The sequence below is a fragment of the Saccostrea echinata genome, unplaced genomic scaffold (assembly GCF_033153115.1).
Source record: "Saccostrea echinata isolate AGI-Se365-2 ecotype Australia unplaced genomic scaffold, CSIRO_AGI_Sech_v1 ptg000002l, whole genome shotgun sequence".
Classification (NCBI taxonomy): Eukaryota; Metazoa; Mollusca; class Bivalvia; order Ostreida; family Ostreidae; genus Saccostrea; species Saccostrea echinata.
Genome location: NW_026889751.1, coordinates 21249635 through 21274156, shown reverse-complemented (window position 1 = coordinate 21274156; position 24522 = coordinate 21249635). Strand labels below are relative to the sequence as shown.

Genomic DNA, 24522 nt, shown 5'->3' with positions numbered 1-24522 from the left:
TTCGAACAATAAAAAGAACATCACTGGTTCTCTGCCCTTGATTCTATTCGCTGCCGCTAGCAGTCGTTTGGAAAGAGGCCCATTGGCCACTGCGCTCACTTGAAGTGATCACCTTAGTCATGCTGTTCTTCACAATATTTTCCCTCTTTATATATTCCCATGAAAAATAAATACTCCTAATATAGTATGCGCATGCACAGGCGCTTGTTTCATACAGTATGCTAGTTTACTAGGTCCATGTAACACATGTAACGTTATAACAATTCTTTCTAAAATGATTTAGCTCGAGTTTTAGAATTTCAATATATTAGTTCAAATTTCTAAATTTCAAAAAGACTGATTTTATATTGAAATTTAACAATTTAGTTCATAAGCATTATGTAAAAAAAAAAAGATACCTTATTTTAGCCCCCCCCCCATCTAATTAAAATTAGAGCAACTAGATCGCTACCTTATTTTACCCCCCCCCCCCCATCTAACTAAAATTAGAGCAACTAGATCACTACACAAAACCATCTAATTGGAGTGGATAAAAGATCTAATTTTAATATTAGACCGTCACCCACTAGATCCCCTACCGAGACCAGGGGGAGATAACAAACTTGAATATGCACTATATATAAGATGATGCTTGCATTTTAATGACTTATTGGGGCCATCAGTTGTTTTTGATATTTTTTTTTTTTCATTTTACATACATTCCTATAATATATATATAAAACCATGATCTAATATCAATACCTCCTACCCCTGGGTAACAAATTTTAATCTACACTATCTGAGGATGCTTGCATATCAATACGACTGCTGCAACAGAAATTATGGCTCTGCTGTTCTCGTCAGGTTTTCCCTTATCTTTCCATATAAAACTTTGATGTCCTATCTTGGCCCCACCCTACCCCCTGGGACCTTGATTTGAACAAACTTCATTCTACATTACATGAAAAGGCTTGCATATTAAGGACAAACGCAACGTAGTTTGAACTGAATTCTTTTTCCCTGGAGTTGAATAGTTCCAATACTTAAAGGAACTGTGTGTTACTTTTTTATGTCTATATATGCTGTTGTACACTTCTTCTAAAACAAATTTAGATAAACAAAACATCTAGAATATATGTTTAGTAATTTTTGTGTATTTTTCTTTGAATTATACGAGAATTTTCATCAATTGATATATTTTCAAAACCCCTGGTAATGCATGCTGATTTTTTGTCTTTGAACATCTGATGGCACTATAATCTTAAATTAAGAATATCTTGAAAAATTATCAGCAGGTAAGGTACATTGCGTATGTCCTTAAATTAACTTCATAATCAGGCCCTGCTGTTCTCAAGATTTTTTTTCTTTATATATTCCTACAAAAATTTCAATTTTCCATTGTAGCCCCATCTGATCCCAAAAGACAATGATTTGTGACTTGAATGTACACTATGCTAGAAAGCCTTCAAACATTTCAATTCTTAACGGGGCATTGACCCTTCATTTGAATAAAATTGAACTCCCCTTACACAATGATGCTTTGTGTGTGTGTGTGTGTGTGTGTGTGTATGTGTGTTTTGATACTGGTTCAGGAAAAGAAGACAAAATGTGAAAAGTTATAACCGTGGACAGATAGACCACAGATAACATCATAACAAATGATTAGAAAAGATTACTCAAACATTCAGCTTAGATGAGCTATAACCACCCCACCCCACCCCACCCCCCATTGGCCCTTAATTTGAACAAAATTGAACTCCCCTTACACAATGATGCTTTGTGTGTGTGTTTTGATACGGTTCAGGAAAAGAAGACAAAATGTCCCCCCCCCGGAACCCTTGGACAGTGGGACCATTTAACAAAATATCTTAAGACAAAGACAAAAACTTCACAATTATCATAAAAGTATGTACTCTACAGTGAGTCACAAAAATTTTATAATACAATATATCGTGAACAATCATAAAGGGAGAATGAATATATCTTAATTGAACAAAGAAATTACAGTAGTTGTCAAACTTCAATCTAATAGTCATAAGATTTTTTTTTGTGAGAAGGGCTACAGATTATCAGCATGTACATAAGGATAACAATACCTTGTTCAAGGCAAGCGTCCTTTCCTTAAAACTTATAACGAAATTTTAATCACCTTATTTAGTTTCAATGGTGGCAAACTAAAGGTTTTTAAAATGTTTTAACTGGTGACAAGGTTGAGGGGAAGAGAGGGAGCAGGACTTTTAATAATTTTGATATTAAAATCACGGTTTCCCAAAAATAATAATATCCAGCAATGTTTCATCTTATATTTTAACTAGTGTGGTAAAATTAAATTTACTTGAGTTTCATCTTTTATCTCCAGTGGTAGATTTAAGGGGGGGGGGGGGGCTCACTCCCCTAAAATTGTCAAAGTTAGCGTAAATCATAATTCCGTCAAGAAAATGTAAAAATGTCTACTCGATAGATCTCATTTTTACCCTACAAAATCTCTAGAATCCAGGAGCTTCCGGGGGCTTTGCACTGGAGGCCTCAAGGTGGCCCCAGACCCCCCTGCCTACTTTTTGCACCCCCTTCAATTCCTGGATCCATGTCTGATCTCTATTTTCTTTCAGAAAATTGTCACTCAGCAACCATTTCAGCAATCAGAGGGCATTCTGCAATTTCCATTGTATAAAATGACATAGTACTGAATCGTCCTCAGATGGTTGACTGCTACAGGTGTGTACCATCAGGACTGAGACCTCCCAATAACCTTGTAGGCCCAGTACATAAACCAGAAGTCTCCGATGAGACTGTAGCTCTACTAGTTTGGTCTTATAAGCTGCATTTGGGCTTGAAGCAACATCAATGAACAAGGTTAAGTTAACTTGTGTACCAAGATTTATATTTATTTTTGGACCAAAAATATAGGAGGGGTAATGTTTTCAACAAATTCCAACATTATCCCATTTATAGTAAACATTGCAAGTTTTTCATCTAAATAAAACCCAATAAACAGATTAGAGTGATCTTATTGTTTACCAAATCATACACAGAAATCAGACCAAAACTGTAGGAGGAGGAGTCTTTTGTAAAAATTCTATAAAAAATTCTAATATTGGTAACATTGAATGAAATCTAAAACCCATACATAGAAATTCATAAACCTTATTTGTGCACCAAGTCTCATTGAATTCAGACCAAAACTGTAGGAAGAGTAGCATTTTAAATAAATTTCACAGAAATTTCCATCTTTAGTAACCATGGCAGCACTGTTTTATGTTGAAATCAAAAACCAATATATAGAATTATGTATCCTTGTATAATTTACTTGTGCATCAAGTCTTATTACTGTAGGAGGAGTATTGTTTTAAACATTTTTTTATGGACAGATGGATGGATGACGAACACCTTACTGGTACTTATGCATTAGCTCTTCTGGTCTCTGACCAGAAGAGCTAAAAATGTAAACATAAGTGGATTTTTTAATAAAATTATAAATACTTTTATTCTATACAAAGTATATTGGTTTTATAAAGCAAATTACTACATGTATGAATAAATATTGTTCAAAATTGAGTTGCACAAAAGTTGTCTTTTTCATTCAAACACAAATCAAGATGTCTTGGCTTTCACATCATTCCCATATCACAATTGTGTTTTAGTCCAACACAATAGCTTCCCTAGAATTTTCTCCTGCCGTTTGAATATCAGAAATTGTATTCCCCTCCCTGCTCTCAGCAGCAGCCTTTCCATCAGAACTAGCAGGTATTACTGACTGATTGGATGGTACCAGTTTTGCCTTGCTGGAGCTGGGGCTTGAAACAGCATCAACTTTCCCTGCATCTTTGTTAGTTGTGACTCCCTTTTGTCCTACAGAAGGCTGACTGGACATTAGGACTAACCGCTTGCTGTCCTTAGGGGAGGACCCGGTGGACACCATCTTCCACTGTTGTGGTCTGGTGGGGGAGAAGAAATTCAGCTTGGATTGGTCCGACTTTAATTCCTCTTTGGACTGTACTGCAGTTTTCTGTTGAGGTACCTCAGTGACCTTGACCTGCTCGGCAGTTTTTGCAGCCTGCTCGTCTGCTTGTTTCTGTTTATTTGCCAGTGCTGCAGCATTGGCAGCTGCAAACTGAGCTTGTATGGCGGAAGGAGACATAGGTCTTGCAAACTGGGTGATGGAGACAGTTGGCGTTTTACGGCCTGCATTTACCTGCTCCTCGACTTTAGGTTTAATCGGAGTCTTCTTAGGCTGACTGATGAACTCCCAAGCACTAGGTACAGGCAGATCCTTAAGGTTGTATTGTTCTAGCACAGAATCATTCACATACCAGCAGATTTTTTTGTAGGAGTCCCTTTTCTCCCTTGTAGCTATGGAGGTAATCTTCATTTCCAGCTGCCTTTTTGATATACTGAATTCGTCCTCTGCTTCCGAGTTTGGCTTTGTTTCAGAGCCATCTTTAGCATCCGATTCATCCAGATTGACGGTTTTGGATTCCTCTGGTTTTTTAACACTCTCCTCGACATCCATCTTTTCTTCAGCTTTGTCATCTACCTCCATTTGTTTTTCGTTTGTTTTGTGTTTCCAGTATAAGCGGAACTCCTTGACTAGCTTTTTAATCCCTGCCAAGTTTCCATGAACAAGTCTAATAAGATCTGGCATGGCTGAAAATGTGTACGAAAGAAACATTACTTCCAGGTAATGGCTAGCTTAGTACATGTATTTCTAATGACAATCTCTATATTCATATGATATACAGGAGTATAGGAAAACTTATCAATCAGAATTTGCCTTCAATGTTTGATAAAACCCTATCCTACATTTCTTTAAATCCATGTTGCTTTTTTAACTAAATATTTTTGGAACAAACAACCATTCCTTCTTTTTGAACAAAGATAAAAAAAAAATGCAAAGTATTAAAATACTGATTTTAACTAGAACTGTCCAAAAGGGACAAATACCCCCCGCTGGGTTTTTCAGAGAAAGTACCAAATCACTAATGTTTTCTAGGTGTGAGAGGTGTTCACAATTTGCTTAAACATTTACAGTGAAAATTCAATTACTCATTATATTTTTTATATGCCCGTCTTAAGACGGGACGTATTATGTTATAGCGTTCATGTCCGTCCGTCTGTTAGCTTTTTCATGTCCGGCTCATAACTTTAATACTATTAGGCCTAGAATTATCAAACTTTGTCAGCTGATACATCTAGGGTAGAAGGTGTGTCGCACATTAAAACCAGGTCGCTCTGACCTTTAATAAAGATGCTATGGCCAAATATGGAAAAATCATAACTAGAAAACCATTAGAATCAAAAATCTATGTCTTTTTTTAACTTTTAAATTACACAATCCCAAAAGATGTCAGAGAATTGCAGTATCTTTATTAAAAAAGTGTTAAATCAAGAAAACACTAGTCTTATTTTTTTCATTATGTTCTTTACAGCAATCTGTAACAAGAAAAATTCCACCTCTCCCATGGGTGTAATGATCAGGCACTGGCCAAGGAAAATTTTGATAGCAGAAAATTGCATGTCAAATTAGAGATAAATTAATGAGTTTAGTGTGAGGAGATAACTGGTAGAGCATCTCTGATCAAGCAGGTGTTATCTACATCTCTTGGGAATTGGGCAAAAGGAATCATTCTCTTAATTAATTGCTTGTGTTGTACTGAATTGTTCTTGTTGGCTAGTCTTACTTTCAAGATAAATTTGATGTAATTAAAACTAATTTGATATTGTATATAATAATTAAAACTTATATGATATTGTATAATATAATTTAAACTAATTATTTATTGTACATTTTTTATTTTAATTTTTATATCTTTACAACAAATTGCAGACTGCCTTGTCTCACTAAAATGTCATTCGAACAATTGAATCTAAACTGTTATGATAATTTAACAATATTTGATGGGTGTATCATGCTGTAGTGGGGCACTTTATTTCATGAATGAAACTAAGGTGCAGCCTAATAAAACATCAATACTAATAATTACAGTGTTTTTTATTACATTGAAAAAATAGTTTGCAACTATCTGCCATCTTTGTGAGACATGACACTCTGCAAATTGATTGTTGAAAAAAAAAATCATAATTAATTATACAAAATCGAATTGATTTTAATACCTTTATATCAAACTCATTTTAAAAATAAAAGGCTGGTTCCAGTAACTATGTATTTTGACAGACATAAATTACAATTAAGAGACTTAAACAACAGAGATCTTTATTTCTTTCTGCCCAATTCCCCGGAGATATAGATAAGACCTGCTTGATCAGAGATGCCCTAACAGCTTCCCACACTGAACTCATTAATTAATCTTTAACTGGATGCATGTCCACTCATTACTCCCAAGGGACAAATGGATTTACACTATCTGCTGTGTAATGTAAAAACTGTTTTTAATACTTTGTGATTTTTTTTTTAGTTCTAATGAGTAGTTTTAAGCTGTAGTTCACATTTTTGTACAGATGTTCTAGATTCTATGTCTCAAACCTTTGACATGAACCCGAAATGACTAAGTCAATAAAAATAAAAAAAAAACACCTGTAAAATGCAGAAAAATTATCAAATAATGTTGAAAATACCAGGTGCACAACTTCATATGGTAAATAACAAGTGTACAAATTTTCATACAAATCTATGCAATAGTCTCTGGGAACAGATCCGGACAAAACCACATAATAAAAATGAAAAAACACCTGTAAAATGCAAAAAAATTACCCAATCATGATGAAAATACCAGGTGCACACCTTCATATGGCAAAGAATAAGTGTACAAATTTTCAGACAAATCCTTGCAACAGTTTCCAAGATATGGTCCAGACAAAATCTCGTCTACAGACAGACGGACAGACAGACAGACGGACAAGCTGATTCCAATATACCCCCCCTAAACTTCGTTTGCGGGGGGTATAATTAAGTATTAACTTTTGGCATTAGTGAATACAATAATTTGACCCTGTCAGTACTGACCTTCCTCTGGGACTGGTTTACACTGGCCTTTCTTACTCTCCTCTTTCTTCTCTGATGGAGTGTTCTCTGCTTTCTTGGACTTGGCTTTTGTAAAACTGGTGTCAATTGGTTGATCAACAAGTGGAACAGCCTAAAATAAAATGGCTTAATTATGAATTAGCGGCATGTGTTGGTGCCATGTTTTGTATTCATTAATAATTTTTTAATGGTATTCATAAATTAGTGCATCTTTGTCTACACCAAATCTGCTTAATTATAAAGCATCTCAGATAAGATTTTTGCACAAGTGAGAATTCTGGAACTCTATAATAATGCAAATTAGATTATTCCACTTTTTTCTGTTTGTTTTAAATTATCACCAAATTTGCTTCACCACCAATATTGGCACTTATGATTATAATAAGATGTCACTACATGAACACATATATTTATTTTAATTATCTCAAATTCACTTTCAAAAATTTTCATCATAAATTTTAACTAGATATCATTGAGATGGTGGCCATCTCAAAGGGCCCCGCTTTCAGCAATGAACATGGAAATGTAAGATAGCTGAAAGGGTTTATTTTGAAGAGGAACATTTGTGTACTATTAAGGGATTTGTTGTTTGAGTCTAAAAGGCTTTTATGTTATCCTCGTTATAATAAAAAATGGCACGAAAATCATGAGTGTTCAACACCTTCCATCAAAAAACGGCACAAAAATCATGAATGCTGCATATCCTCTATGAAAATTGTTGCATATCCTCTATCAGAAATATGGAAGGAAAATCACAAATGATCCATACCCTTAGTCAATTGGTAAGGTTTGAGGCTGACTGGACTTAAGGGAAAGAAATTATGCACCGAACAAAGATTTTAAACAGAGAGGCTATTTTTGAAATTGACCCTTGACATAGAAACTTCGTTCAAGGTCACTACACATCCACTGACAAGTGGCACTCTGTGAGTGAAGTATGAGCCACATTGGGCCAAGGGGAGAGAAGTTATGCTCTGGACAAGGACTTTTCATATAATTCTGCTATGTCCTTAACCTTAGACCTAGAAACATGGTTCAAGGTCACTGCACACCCTTTACCCTAAGGCACTCTGTGGGTGAAGTATGAGCCAGATTTGGCCAAGGAGAAAAAATATGCTCTAGACAAAAATTTAAACAAAGAGGCTTTTTTTGACCTTGACCTAAAAACTTTGTTCAAGGTCACTGCACATCCATTGACCAGTGGCACTCTGTGAGTGAAGTACAAGCCACATTGGACCAAGAGAAGAGAAGATATGCTCCGGACAAGGATTTTTCATATAATTCTGCTATGACCTTGACCTTAGACCTAGACACATGATTCAAGGTCACTGCAAACCCTTTACCCAAAGACACTCTGTGGGTGAAGTATGAGCCAGATTGGGCCAAGGAGAGAGAAGATATGATCCAGACAAGAGATCTCGGACGGACAGACGGACGGAAGAACGGACGGACGGACAGACTGATCACTATAGGGCACCCGCAGAGCGGGGCCCTAAAGGTCACTGCACAACTGCACACCCTTTACCCAAAGACACTATGTGAGTGAAGTATGAGCCAGATTGGGCCAAGAAGAGAGAAGATATGCTCCGGACAAGAGATCTCGGACGGACAGACGGACGGAAGGACAAACGGACAGACTGATCACTATAGGGCACCTGCAGAGCGGGGCCCTTATTAATTCTCCTATATACATCCACTTATAACTCTCCCTTTGATGATATTCCATTTATATAAGAAATACATGTACATGTTATTGTACCTTATAAATAGCCAGTTTTTCCTGCAAGTCTTTCTGTAGTTCATGGACAGCATGCTCCCAGAAGCAGCCCATGATAATGGGTAAGGCTGGGGTTGTCTGTCTCTTCAGCTCCATCTCCCACTGTTCTAGTTTCTTTCTACACCTCATTTTCAAATCAGTTGCCTCCTGTATTAAAAAAAAAATCCTCCCAATAAGGAATGGTCCTTACAGCTTTAAAAAGTTTCTACCTATTGTTCTTTTCTCACTATATCATCAAAATATAAACAATGCTTGTAAAAAAAAAAATACAATGAAAAATCTCAAGTTTCATGAAGAAAGAAACAATTGCCAATATCAGTTTCAATGCCAAGAACTGTGAAAAATAACCTCTTCCTCATCTTCACAGCCTTCCCCCTCTGAGAGGTAACCATGAGGAACCATCCAATCGGCTTCTTCATCTTCCTCATCCTCATTGTTCTCCTCCTCTTCTCCCTGAAACAGCCAATCAAATCAAACTGAACTGTAGCTACAGCCAATCAAATCAAACTGAACTGTAGCTACAGCCAATCAAATCAAACTGAACTGTAGCTACAGCCAATCAAATCAAACTGAACTTTATCCACAGCCAATCAACTCACTGAACTGTAGCTACAGTCAATCAAATCAATAGGGCTGGGACGATACAACTTTTCTATACCGATACGTATCCCGATATTTGAGCCACGATACGATATGTATCACGATATGTTTAATTGGTTATAAATTCTTTTTTTATATAGAAATGAACAAGATATTTCTTCACAAATAAGAATAATTTATTCAAAGAAGTTGTATATCTGTTGTAAAACTTAATTATTTTGGTCTTAATTATTATGTATTTCATATTCATATTTATATTAAGCATATTTATTTTACATATTAAACCCAAAATGTTAAGTTAACAAAGAAAAACATTAGTCAGAATTTTTTGGGAAGTATGTCAATATTTCTTCATACGTATCGATATGCATATCATCCTCACATTGAATCGATATTATCGATATCTCGATATATCGTCCCAGCCCTACAAATCAAACTGGACTCTAGCTACAGCTAATCAAATCTATATGTAACTGAACTCTAGATCCAACAAATTAAATCTAACAGCCATTCAAATCAATCTGAACATTTGATAAAACCAATTCACACTGAACTCTACTAGATCTTGAGAACAATGTCACAATGTCTCCCCCCCCCCCCCAACCCCCTCAACCCATGTAATTTTGATCTTGTCAGCAATCTTCGGTTATTAATATTTAAAGCATGTAGGATCTACAAATGTGTTCTTGTAGCAAAGTTCACGTTTTCTGTAAAATCAAATAAAATTGAAGTCAATCAGATGAGCTGATTCTCTCACTACAATTCCCCCCCCCTCCTCCTCCTCCCCTCCTCCTCAACCCATGTATGTAATTTTGATCTTGCCAACAATCTTAGGTTATTAATATTTATATCAAGTAGGATCTACAAATGTGTTTTTATAACAAAGTTCACAGTTTTCTGTAAAATCAAATATAACTGAAGTCAATCAGATGAGCTGATTTAAGTACATAAAAAGATTTATCTAGGTATACATTTATCATAGACTGAGATTATTTACCTCTGAGACTGAGATTATTTACCTCTGAGACTGAGATTGTTTACCTCTGAGACTGAGATTATTTACTTCTGAGATTGAGATTATTTACTTCTGAGACTGAGATTGTTTACCTCTGAGACTGAGATTATTTACCTCTGAGACTGAGATTGTTTACCTCTGAGACTGAGATTGTTTACCTCTGAGGCTGAGATTGTTTACTTCTGAGATTGAGATTATTTACTTCTGAGATTGAGATTGTTTACCTCTAAGGTAGAGATTGTTTACCTCTGGGTCTGAGATTATTTACCTCTGAGACTGAGATTGTTTACCTCTGAGACTGAGATTGTTTACCACTGAGACTGAGATTGTTTACCTCTGAGACTGAGATTGTTTACTTCTGAGATTGAGATTATTTACTTCTGAGATTGAGATTGTTTACCTCTAAGGTAGAGATTGTTTACCTCTGGGTCTGAGATTATTTACCTCTGAGACTGAGATTATTTACCTCTGAGGCTGAGATTGTTTACCACTGAGGTTGAGACTGTTTACCTCCGAGACTGAGATTGTTTACTTCTGAGATTGAGATTGTTTACCTCTGAGGCTGAGATAGTTTACTTCTGTAGCTGAGATTGTTTACCTCTGAGGCTGAGAGACTTTCCCCTGGCTCCTCTTCCTCCCATTCATCATCACTGTCCACTTCATAGTCAAACAAGTCCTGAAATCAACAAAACAGAGCATCTCACAAAGTATCAACAATACAGTTGTATACCTGTTTCTTCACTCCTGGCCTAGACTCATACTTTTTTGTGCTGGTGACTATGAACAGCCAAACAGACTGTGGTCAAGAATCTTGATACGCCTCCTTCACGATACAATACATATCATACAATTTTGTCAGGGTACAGTTATTAATTGAGACGAAACATTCTATTTGAAGGAAACATATTCCAAGTTGTTTTATGTCTTGTTTCACTAAAAACATTTACATGTACTTAATGTGCAAATTGACTTGAAGAAATTGACTGGAATGAATTCACTGTTAATGATTATTCAATAAACTTATTCTTCAAGAAACACTTTTTAAAATTTCAAAATTTGCTGTGAAGCATTTTTTTTATGAATGCCAAATCTGACTGAATAACACTCCTGATCAAAGAGTGAACAGAATCGAAAATTGAGATTTTGTACCATGTATCAAACAGACAAAAATACTGCAATGAATTGATTCCATGTTGAACTGTTTCACTCCTATTATCTGATTAGTATGGTCTTACAGTGTCCATTTTGAATGGGTTTCTTGGACTGAGTTTACTGCTCTTCTTCCTCCATGTTCCGTAGTACGGCGGTCGGTAGTTCATGTGGAACTGTAGCAGTTTACAGTGGTAGGTGATACTCTTCACTGTCTCTGTGTCATGTACCAATACAACCTCATCCTCCTTAGTCCTACTAATAGACAATGATCAAAACTGTTAAAGCAATCAGCTACTAATAGACAATGATCAAAACTGTTAAAGCAATCAGCTTGGTCATTATTATTTTTCTTCTTTTAGCATTATTTTCTATGAAAACAGGGTTTTAACCAATACAATTTGTTTTAGGGGACATTCAATACCAAAACAGTGCCATTATTCTTAGTGGGATGCTACTAAGAGACCCCAACTTTCACTGCTCTAGCTTTTGCTTTGTATACGTGGTTATAAATTTTCACTGGTCATTCTGCCCGATCACATACTTGTCGGGGGTTCCCTTGTGCTTCCTGGGTTTAAATTTACCACCCTTCAGCTCTGAAATGTACAGATCCTTTATATCCTACAATGAAAATAGGAAAAAATTGTTCATTTAGAACTTAAAATATAAACTCAAGAGCTATGATTAAAGAAAAGGTAGATTCCAAGTACACTTGAAATCTTTTCAATATTCATGTATTTCAAAGTGCAACACGGCAGTGCTAATACATGTATTATTGATAGAAATCTTGTAAACTATATAATAAAAATTTAAAGGTCAAACCAATGCAGAGCAAATGTTCTTACATACATTATGCTTCTTTTACGCAGAAGTTGTACTTTTTTCCCTTAATTAATGGCCTTTTTCTATTTATCTGCTAATGTACATGTACATGCACTGTATGAAAATAACACTTCCAAAATGTGCTGACATTTACTTGCACCTATATGTCCATGGTATGATATAGCTTAAATTTTGATTGTGTCGTACATACTTGTACATTGCATGTAGGTACATGTACCTGCTTCTGAAGAAACTGGTCAAGTTTTCCCTTTGACTCTGAATCTAACCCCTTTCTTATTTTAGGGGCTAGCAGCATGTCTTTCTTCAGTTCAAATGGCATGAACATCCCCACTGGCTCTCTGCTCGTCTGCAAAATTAATCACAATCACTACAAACGAGTGACAAAATGGCATTACATAGGTGTTATAGCTCTTACAAATTATAAACTGATCATTTATTTTAAAATCACTTACCCGGGTATTATTCTGGGGTCAAATTTTCATGATTTGCCAAAAAAAAAAAAGTATATTGGGATTTGATTTTGTGGTTGAAATGAAATATATGTAGAAAACAAACAGTATTCAAGCTCAAAAGTCCATTAAACAATACAAATTTTGGAGCAGAGCAAACATGGACCTCTAAAACAGCAGAGGTGGGATCAGGTGCCATCAGCTGCCAACCGGTTATACCCACCGTGATTTGATTTTGTGGTTGAAGAAATGTACTTTAACTGTACCTTGCCATTTTTATTTCATGGAGGATATAAATTTGTGAGTGTTTTCATACCATGAAAACAACAAAAATTAAACCCCTAAGAAAATTAGCAATTTCACAGTATATTCAATCCTTCAAAGAAAAAAAGAGAGAGCAGTGGAGAGTGATGTTGTTAATTTTTACTGTACATGTATCTTTTCTCAGTTCTCATGACTTTACCTTTGCTGTCGGGGAAGTTTTAGGTTTGACAAAAAAATTTGTAAAGGACTCCTTCAACTTCTGCTCTTTTTGTCTCTGTAAAAAAAAATAATTCATTTTATACATAAAAATATAATTTTGTTTTATCAAAAGAAATTATGAGGAAAAAAAAACAAGGATGCTCTCATAAAAAAGAAGTCTTTTTTTCTGGCCTAGTGGTTCTATGAGGAAGACTTTAAAATAACCCTGCCCTTTTTTCACCATTTATTCATTACCTATTTGTAGAAGTGGGGAATGGTCCTTCATATGATCTAGCTTGAATCATCCAACAGAGGATTAACAATATTTTCAACTCTTTGAAATGGTGCCAGCAGAGTTCTTGAAATCTTTCGGTCCCGTTGGCAAGACCGATAAAAACTAGAACTGTCCAAAAGGGACAAATACCCCCCGCTGGGTTTTTCAGAGAAAGTACCAAATCACTAATGTTTTCTAGGTGTGAGAGGTGTTCACAATTTGCTTAAACATTTACAGTGAAAATTTAATTACTCATTATATTTTTTATATGCCCGTCTTAAGACGGGACGTATTATGTTATAGCGTTCATGTCCGTCCGTCTGTTAGTTTTTTCATGTCCGGCTCATAACTTTAATACTATTAGGCCTAGAATTATCAAACTTTGCCAGCTGATACATCTAGGGTAGAATGTGTGTTGCACATTAAAACCAGGTTGCTCTGACCTTTAATAAAGACGCTATGGCCAAATATGGAAAAATCATAACTAGAAAACCATTAGAATTAGAATCAAAAATCTATGTCTTTTTTTAACTTTTAAATTACACAATCCCAAAAGATGTCAGAGAATTGCAGTATCTTTATTAAAAAAGTGTTAAATCAAGAAAACACTAGTCTTATTTTTTTCATTATGTTCTTTACAGCAATCTGTAACAAGAAAAATTCCACCTCTCCCATGGGTGTAATGATCAGGCACTGGTCAAGGAAAATTTTGATAGCAGAAAATTGCATGTCAAATTACAGATAAATTAATGAGTTTAGTGTGAGGAGATAACTGGTAGAGCATCTCTGATCAAGCAGGTGTTATCTATATCTCTTGGGAATTGGGCAAAAGGAATCAGTCTCTTAATTAATTGCTTGTGTTGTATTGAATTGTTCTTGTTGGCTAGTCTTACTTTCAAGATAAATTTGATGTAATTAAAACTAATTTGATATTGTATATAATAATTAAAACTTATATGATATTATATAATATAATTTAAACTAATTATTTATTGTACATTTTTTATTTTAATTTTTATATCTTTACAACAAATTGCAGACTGCCTTGTCTCACTAAAATGTCATTCGAACAATTGAATCTAAACTGTTATGATAATTTAACAATATTTGATGGGTGTATCATGCTGTGGTGGGGCACTTTATTTCATGAATGAAACTAAGGTGCAGCCTAATAAAACATCAATACTAATAATTACAGTGTTTTTTATTACATTGAAAAAATAGTTTGCAACTATCTGCCATCTTTGTGAGACATGACACCTGCAAATTGATTGTTGAAAAAAAAAAAATCATAATTAATTATACAAAATCAAATTGATTTTAATACCTTTATATCAAACTCATATTAAAAATAAAAGGCTGGTTCCAGTAACTATGTATTTCGACAGACATAAATTACAATTAAGAGACTTAAACAACAGAGATCTTTATTTCTTTCTGCCCAATTCCCCAGAGATATAGATAAGACCTGCTTGATCAGAGATGCCCTAACAGCTTCCCACACTGAACTCATTAATTAATCTTTAACTGGATGCATGTCCACTCATTACTCCCAAGGGACAAATGGATTTACACTATCTGCTATGTAATGTAAAAACTGTTTTTAATACTTTGTGATTTTTTTTCTAGTTCTAATGAGTAGTTTTAAGCTGTAGTTCACATTTTTGTACAGATGTTCTAGATTCTATGTCTCAAACCTTTGACATGAACCCGAAATGACTAAGTCAATAAAAATTAAAAAAAACACCTGTAAAATGCAGAAGAATTATCAAATAATGTTGAAAATACCAGGTGCACAACTTCATATGGTAAATAATAAGTGTACAAATTTTCATACAAATCTATGCAATAGTCCCTGGGAACAGATCCGGAAAAAACCACATAATAAAAATGAAAAAAACACCTGTAAAATGCAAAAAAATTATCCAATCATGATGAAAATACCAGGTGCACACCTTCATATGGCAAAGAATAAGTGTACAAATTTTCAGACAAATCCTTGCAACAGTTTCGAAGAAATGGTCCGGACAAAATCTCGTCTACAGACAGACGGACAAGCTGATTCCAATATACCCCCCCCTAAACTTCGTTTGCGGGGGGTATAACAACCAAGGACCAATTACTTTAGGTTCTGTGTCAGTCCTAATGACTGGTAGATGTTGAGAAAGCAACTTGCGAAAATCTAACTAAATTTGGTACAAATTCCCTATAACCAACCAATCGTAATCTGTTAAACGCTGTTCTGTATCTTATAATGGCTTCTTCAATGAACACAAGTGCCAAACTATGATTGATAAACTGTTAAAACAAGTTTGTTGACGGCGCTAAGCCAGGTGAGAAAATTGAACTAGATTAAAGAACTTGTGAAGAAAATCAACCCTCGCGAGAATTCAATAAAAATTGTTGATCAAATCGACATGAAATGTACAGTGTGTATTGATGCAGGGTGCAAAATGTATTGGTCATAAAATTCAAATACAGTTTTCATCTTTTTATTGATTTTTTTTTTGGACTGATAGAAATCTGTCTGGACTGACAAACTTCACATTGCAGTCAGTCCAAATGACTGACAGCGGAAGAAAGATTTCAAGAACTCTGTGCTAGTACTAATTGGGATTTGGTAGTGGCAAAACCCCCAGACTATTATTCCTATGATAAAATGTATCTGGATCTCAAGATCAGTGATGCTATTGATATATTTTTTAATGTCATCAATTTTTTACAAACACTTGCAGCTTTTTTTTAATGCAAGATTAGTTTATATTGGCATTTTTATACACATTTTTATTTTACAGGTACAAGGTTTTTAGAGAATTGAACTAGAAATATGCCATGACACAACTACCTTGGTAAATATTTTCAGACATAATTCAAATGGAACAAATATGATTAATATTTACCTTTCCCTCCTCTTCTTTCTGCTTTTCTTCTTCTTTCATTCTTTTTTCTTCTTCTCTTTTTCTCTTTTCTTCTTGCTTAGCTCTGTTTTAAAATTAACATCAAAATGATCATAAAATGTTCAAAGCAGGTCACCAGCAAGTCAGTTTTAAAGATAAATCATCTTTTCTACAAATTACATCCAAAAAGAAAAAAAAATGTGGCAAGTTTCACAGTTACATGTATATCAGAGTAGAAGTTATTTTTATAACTCAAAAGTTTTCCAGTTTAACAATTTTGTCAGATTTTGAAACATGTACCTTAATCACTGGAACTTAAATGAAATGTACATTTATTTGTACTTGGTTTTTCTTTGTCGAAATTATCCATATATACTGTTGATCACTTAATTTTCGCGACACCTTATTTTCTCAGGATTGTCATTTGGTCTTTATAGGCAAGACCAATTTTCATGCATTTCAGTCACTGCTCTATATCATCTTTAATAATACCAATATACACGAGAATGGAATTTTTGTGAGCAGTCTCATGTAATTACGTGAAAATAAAGTTCTCACGATTTAAAAAGTGATTTACGGTACATGTACTGACAAATTCTTCCCCACTTTTAATTTCCTACAGGACCAGCTAAACCAGCATTAGAAGTCTATTTAACGATTTAATTTGATTTCTCACTCAATGATTTCTTGTTTCTTTTTCTTCTCTTCCTCCTTCTGTGCCAACTTTTCTTGTCTTTCTTTTTCCTTCTTTTGCTAATAAAATTAAATACGAAAAAAAAAATAAAATTAAATACGAAAAAAAAAAAAAAAATTATATAATCTTTCTTCACACAATAAAAAGCGTAAAACTAATGAACTCATATTTTCATTGAGGAAAGTATATTGGAGAAAATAAAACTCGCTTTTCCTGCTTGAATTGTGTAATACCTTTTCCTCTTGTCTCTGTCTTTCTTTTTCTGCCTTGGCCTCCTCTCTTTCTTTCTTCAGCCTCTCTTTTTCACGCTCTTTTTCCATTTTCTCTTGTTCCTTTTTCTGTCGTTTTTCCTCCATTTGCCTTTCTTTTTCTTCCTTTATTTTTTGCCTTCTTGCCTCTCTTTCCTGCTTTTTAGCATCAGACAACTGTACAATTTGAAATTAAGATAAAACAAGTATAATCATTCCAATTTAAGATTTACTTCAGTCAATTTTTAAATTAAAATATTGACAGATATTTTGTATTATCAGTACATATAATATAGATCATGGACTAGTCCCTGCAATTTGAAATAGTGCTGCTGGTGTGCATATAAATAAATGCATTTGCATATTTATTTCGGTGCTGATCATAACTACAGCCCTACAGAACAAGCGCATAGTTTTAATAAATTAAAATTCTTTTAATTTTTTTCTCTTTAAATGAAATATATGGAGATAACGAACAGTATTCAAGCTCAAAAGTCCACTATTGTCTTACCCTCCTAGGAGCTCGTTTAGCAGTACCAGGTGTACTGTCACTACAGCTTAGATCTGATGCCGACTTTGGAGTCTTTAGCAACGAGTCAGAGAGTTTAGAGGTAGGGGTCTTTAAGACAGAATCTGATGCCTTGTCTTTTGATGGTGTTGCACAGTCTGGGCTAGTGGAAGAATTCTCGGACTCATTTTGTGAGTTATCGTTATTCTCTGCAGTTTCATCTGCAGATTGAGAGTCAATTTCCATTGCATCTCCTTCTACTTGTTTTTTCTCTTCTTCTGATTTTACGGGAGATGCTTGTTTCGTGGATTTTGAGGCCTTTTTTGGGATATTCTCCTTTTCTGTATCAGATTCATCACTCTCGATACAAATCGGGGAACCTTTAGATTCTGTAAAATCTACACCGTCATTTGTGGACGAGATTTCTTCTTGCGAAGTCCTACAGACAAATCTTTCCAACGTGTTACGAATTTTATTTTTTCTGGACTGATGATCAGCTTCTGAACTAGAACTAACCTCAGACTCATTTATTTCTATGACTGTTTTTTCCTGTGATTTGGGAGTTTTTGAAGGTTTAGCACTTGGAGATTCACCATCAGATAGTTTTCGTTTCTTAGAACTAGGAGGTGTGTTACCTAACCCTGTCTTTGGCTTGACATCGACAGGTTTAAATGGTAACCGACCTGTAAATAAGGAAAGAATATTAATGATCTTCATTGGTTTAAAGTCAATATACACACAAACCTGGCTATCTCGAACCTGATGGGACCTAAAAAAAACTTTTGAGATACTGCATGTGTACTTAAAAAAGCGGGGTCCATATTTTAGCGGCTTTGACGCGGACAACAATGAGCTAATTCATGAATACCGATAAAAAAATCATTTATAAATACAAAATATGACACGGACGTGTGTAGAGCTAATTCATGATTACACTAACCACTCAAAACTCAGTGATTGCACTAAATTTTGAATACGTCAATTTATGTACAAGTACTGTTTCAGATTATCAGTAAAATACAAGTATAAATAAAAGGTAGTTGGGACTTTTAACTCTCTTCAACATATTGATGGTATTCAAGATATTGAAGTCGGAGATAATGAAATTCAACTGTAATTTCATACCATATTAGCACAAATATTTACCAGTTTACTGCTGTATTGTCTTACCTTGTTTCATCTGCATGAGATCTAGCTGTTTCAGCTTCTTCAATGGTGGACTTTCATCTCCTTCATGTTCATTACCTTTTGTAATTAATGTATTAAATATATATCAAATGAACTAGTAATTGTTATTACTGTAAATGTAGAAATGTCTGCTTTTGGTAAATTTTTGCAAATTTTGCAAAGACTAAGGTATTGCAAAGTTTATCACCACACAAATGATTTTGAAAAGAGGTACCATACTATCTACACCAAAAACCCAATGCACTTATTGAATACTCTAACTTCCACAAAATATATCCCCCATGCTAATGTTTTGTAACTGTTACATAGAAATCACAAAAATTTACAACATAAGCATTAAGGGTGCTTGTCCCTGGAAAAATTAAAATTTTATAACATTTTTCATATCCCAAAAGGGCCCTTGAAAAAATGCACCCTAGATAAAAAGTCATCCCAGAGTATTCAGATGTTTTTCAACCATTTTTTTTAATAGATTGGGACCAATCGCCCAAATGGGATTTAATAGCCCATTTTGGATAAATTTACAGTGAAAAAAATATTAAGATTTTTCATTTAGCCATGGAAATTATAAATCTGCATCAAAATACTTCAAAAGCAATAACTCTTGGTTAACAAGTTTTTCTGTATCCCAACTTTTTCAAAGATTGACCCCTCGAAGATCTTAAACTCTTACAAACTGAGGTCATAGAAACACTTGCACCCTATTCTCTTTAGAGAAGTGGACAGGCTTTCGCCTACATGGATGTAGGCGAAAGCCTGTCCACTTCTCTAAAGAGAATAACTTGCACCCCAAAGAGTTACTGCATTCAATTCATGCAAATTTATAATACTTGTAGCCAATATATTTTTTTAAGAACTGTAAATCTAAATCCCATTTGGGCTATAATACCCCAAACGGGCTATTATATCTCACTTGGGCGATTGCATGACCCAACCTATTTTATGATTATAACGTAACAAAAAAGACAAGACTGTCGACCACTTAACCCCCCTCCCCCCCAAATAAAAACAACCCAGACACAGAATTGATCTGAGCCTATAGACAATAAGTCACTGTCTGAAACCAATATTCAGACATATAATGCTAGATATAAGAATAAGTTATTCTTCTACATTTCAATAAAACTAAAATTGTTATTAATGAAGACATTTATTTCTGCAAGAGATGACGAATAAATACTTCACAAATACTTTTGTTTATATAAATACCATTTTTCTTGACTGTCGTGGTTTCAACTTGAGCCATTCCAAATGACTGTTGTGTTTTGATCAGAGTATGAACTTGCCCGTCAGCTGAATGAGTGAAGAAAAGGAGTTCGTAGTTGGCGGGAGATGAAACGCGCCTGTCGAAATATTTTTGCAACTACTGAAAATTTATAAAATTATTTTTGTTTTATCTTGTCACATATCATCATCAATATAACCGTTTCTGTACAATCTTAATATTTTTTTTTTCATTTTGATACGAGAAAATAAACCCCTTATTTCGGATAAAAACGGACACATTTCAAAGTGCGACTACTCTGACAAGTCTTACAAAAGAATTGATTCTAGCGATGGCACAAGCCTTTAATATAGATAAAAACATTCATTTGATAGAGAAAGTACGAACAAATAAAAACGAATATATAAACAAAAGAAAGAAAGAAAGATCTAGAATGTAAAGTTGAGATTATATATATGTATTACATAGATCTTTTTTTTAACCATTTTGTTATTCTCAATTCTTATCTAAAGAACGAGTCTGTATGTAATTAAGCTAGTAAGTGTCTGTGAGTAAAAGTAGTAAAACTATTTTTCAATTTCGTTAATTTTCTTATTTTTTAACATATTATGATACTGGGCAATGTAAATAATTTAAAAAAAAAAATTCATTCATTCATTCATTAATGATCATGTTCAAACTGAACAGATCGATCTCAATATATCTCAATATATATGGGAAGGTTAACGCTGTTTAACGACAAATTTTATAGAAAAAATGGGAAATGGGAAATCTAATAACAATGGACATAAAACTCCGGGCTACAATACAATATTACTTGACGCAATGAGTATGGCCTAGACTGAGTGGGGATGTGTATTTTACAGCCAGCAATGCCTATATATATATACTATGTTCAAGAATTTGAAAGAAAAAAGAACATTTATTTCCATTTACCTTAACTCCGTGTGCGTCATTACTTCTTTTGGTTTTCTGGGAATTCTCCCAGCATACAAGTGATTGTTAAGATGCTTGATGATTTATTTTACACCCCCCCCCCACCCCTCGAAACAAGTGAACACGTAATGCCATTAAACTCTAAGAAACAATGGTTATTTGAGATTTCGAGTACAAATTAACTACCAATAAAATAGTAGGAACTTAAAAAATGTACATGCAGATATGTGTATTCTTATAAAAATGGACATGGGCATGGCCAATCCATCAGGTAGGTGCCCATTCATTGTTTTGGAAATTAAAATTTATATGATATTTGGTAGAATTGTAGAAATGATATTGTACAGATTTAGCATAAAATTTTTACAACGATATATTTTGAAAATTATACAATGAAATTGCCACAAACAGGCCAATGTACACGTATTGATGGTAGCGATGTTTAATCCAGGAAACACACAAATTAACTACCGACCGGAAGCGCTGCAGGAAAACCCTAAAGGAAACTGGATCCGTGTATTCCTTTTTTTTTTTTTAGTGTAACATACTTATTACAAAGCAGACACTGTAGAGTAAGATTATGGATTAACGGCGACTTCAGACGTGGGATTTTTCGTGGTAAACATAAATTAATAGATAAAAAAATATCTTCACTTTTCATATTGAAGCAAAAGATCTAGAACTTTTAATTTACAATCCGTTTTTAATTTCATTCCGGAGTTCAAAAACTTTGATCATAAATGATCTTAATTTTTTTTAAAAAAGCGATTAAGTTATGTAAATAGTCGTCTCAATTCTATTCTGAGTTCTCAATATTTTCAACCTTTCGAAACATCTTGAATATTTTATTTCTTCCTTGTCAAATCTCATTTGAAATTTCGAAGCAATAAAACACTACGGAACCATATTAGTGTTTCTTGTTCAGGTTATCTTGTATAACTGCTGACAACATCAAAGGTAACAAAAGGTAACTCTTTTTTAGGTTTCTTTTTCCTGGGAAAGCTCCCCTCCTCGGCACCATGAGCTTTTACGTTCTCTGTCCCTTCTGCCTACAAGAAAAAGTCTTCCGAAGAGCAACACCGGATTTACGAGACCATGTTCTACAAGAACACAAAAGAAATTTGGATAGATTAGGGTCACTCAAAAATGACCTGTTTACGGAGCCCAATGGATTCTGGTTTTCGCTTGTTCCACGTGAGTATCGCCAACGCATCGAACCCACAGATTCCAAAAGTGCCTGCGCAAGCGCAGCTCGGGATCTTGTGAGAAACTGGCTCGGAAGAGTGAGGGAGACGAGTCGCTCCATCAACGATTGGGAACGAGGCTGGAAGTTGGCGGATGAGGCGAAGTCAAAGGTTACGGCGAAGAGAAATTTAGAAAGGTCCCTAATGATGGACATAGATGATTCTTCAGAACATTCAGAGAATGCAGAACCTTGTGTAAAAACTAACAAATCGGACACGTATTCCCCCCGCAGACCTGGTATTACCCGTGAGGAGTTGGTTATTCATTCTATCTGCGACACCCTGGACGGCATCGTTGTCATTTTGTATACTGAGGGGCAATGTCAGATCTGGTACCGCTGTATCTTGGCCAAAGAGATCACATCTGACCCGAGGTCATATGTCAGCATTGTTCAAAAGAAGGCTGCTTTAAAACCAAATTTCGAAGAACCACCTACAAGCATGAAAGAAGTAGGTACAAATCATTTGAGGATGAAGGAAACTATTGCAAGCACGCTAGGAATACCCTGTCGACTGGTTACAAAGCTCACCTACGGTATTAAATTGCACCAGCAGACCAAGACACAGAATTGTATACCTTCTTACTCCCCTCCGATGGATACTCCCCCTCACGGTCAACAGGAAGAGGATGACCATCCAGTGCCTGATTCTCAGTTCCGATCACGATCTCCGACCATAATGAGCACTAATTCTCACACACTGCAGCCTGACACTGCCGAAATCTCACCTCTGAGTGTGAGTCACGGGGGAGAAATTCTCCTCTCTGACTTGGATGGGGAACACGAAGACATCAGTGTGAAGAAATACAAGGGGGACAACTTTTTCAAGCCTTCTTCCACTATTAAACTCTCAGCAGACACCGGGCCCTCAGAAGACCCCGGGTATTTTAATCTTGGAACAGAAAAGAATGTGTCAGAGATTGTCGTGCACTCAACGAACAGACAACCCCGCCATTCATCTGCAAAATATGAGTGCAATGATTGTGAGGTTATCGTTCTTGACACGTCCCATCCAACAACTGAATCCCGTAAAACAGCATTTGACCTTTTAAGCACCGGGGTCATGCCTATCATCCCTCCAGCAAAGCGGGAGTGGACCAATGTTTGTCCGCTGGTATTGCTTACTGATCCACAACCTTTGTACTGGCCCCCAAAAGACTGGGAGAGCCTTAGTCCGGATGCACGCCTTTTTGCGTGGGAAATGGCGGCGTTTAGACTGCATACTTCCGGTCGACAACCTAAGCCGTTGGACTGGGATCGGGTCTCAGTTTTGACTATCTATAACATGCTGGCTCTTCCGGGGACAGCGCCTTTGTCAGTGGAGGATTCAAGAAAAGAAGAAATGAACATGAGGCAATGTAACTTTAACATGATGAAGAAAATCGTTTTTCATGGAACCAATAGCGAAACGGACCGGATGTTTCTGCGGATGATGGAACACGCTTCCGTGCATCGAGAGAAATGTACAAACTGGCTGACAACTCTACTGGACAATAATAACATTAGACTTCGCCTTACAAAGTGAACTTTAGTTAAAGCTTTTTATTGAAAACCTAAATGAAAGGGGAATGAACTGATGCATTTTGGACACTCGTAGTTTCCTTTTAATTTTTGACTTGTAACATTTTCAATTTCAACTAGTTCTCTATAATCACCGTTTCAGTTTCAATCAAACCTGGCTCAAAGTTGTTGTTATTCTTGTATTTTTTTAAGAATGAGATCTATATAAAGGAAAGATCGTGTCACTTTGGGGAGGGGAGCAGAGAAAGAAGTACGTGTTTAAATATAGAATATTCCAATCTCCTATCAAACCACGTAATCAAAAAAGACGAAACTTGTGTGAGAGCTTCTTATGCAATGAAGATTCAAGTTTGAAGAGTTAATTAAATCACAACCTCTGCGCGAATTAACCAGGCCACTGCCCTATACATTTTGATTTGACCGTGCGGTAGTAAATACCTAATTATTATTCAATATTATATTTTTTTTTATTATTTTACATTTACTGTCATATATGCTGATCTTTCAATTTACATCTAGACCGTCAAGTTGATTG

The 24522-nt window shown here is 35.1% G+C and overlaps 1 protein-coding gene across 2 annotated transcripts; it reads right to left on the bottom strand.

The window, feature by feature from the left end:
- Positions 1-3464: 3464 nt before the first annotated feature.
- On the bottom strand, positions 3465-20337 carry LOC133174292 (chromatin assembly factor 1 subunit A-like). 2 transcript variants are annotated; one of them, XM_061309381.1, is made up of 15 exons: positions 20272-20337; positions 19045-19119; positions 17878-18557; positions 17352-17543; positions 17101-17177; positions 16428-16509; positions 13255-13329; positions 12560-12688; positions 12044-12120; positions 11586-11757; positions 10949-11026; positions 9084-9188; positions 8718-8882; positions 6941-7070; positions 3465-4623 (listed from the first exon to the last, which is right to left on the bottom strand). In XM_061309381.1, the coding sequence occupies exons 1-15, from the start codon at positions 20306-20308 to the stop codon at positions 3617-3619; spliced, it is 3081 nt and encodes a 1026-aa protein (XP_061165365.1). In that variant the 5' UTR covers positions 20309-20337; the 3' UTR covers positions 3465-3616. The 2 variants fall into 2 exon arrangements, with proteins under 2 accessions (XP_061165365.1, XP_061165375.1); XM_061309391.1 differs by having other exon boundaries at positions 11586-11754.
- Positions 20338-24522: the final 4185 nt, after the last annotated feature.

What these genes read in the sequence shown, in the direction of transcription:
- LOC133174292 (XM_061309381.1), bottom strand. Translation starts at nt 20,308, where the DNA reads ATGGCTCAAGTTGAAACCACGACAGTCAAGAAAAATG. An exon ending in AAAGTCTCTCAGCCTCAGAG is followed by an intron (nt 9,189 to 10,948) that starts GTAAACAATCTC and finishes TGGCTGTTTCAG; the next exon opens with GGAGAAGAGGAGGAGAACAA. An exon ending in AAAAACTGGCTATTTATAAG is followed by an intron (nt 7,071 to 8,717) that starts GTACAATAACAT and finishes ATTTTATTTTAG; the next exon opens with GCTGTTCCACTTGTTGATCA.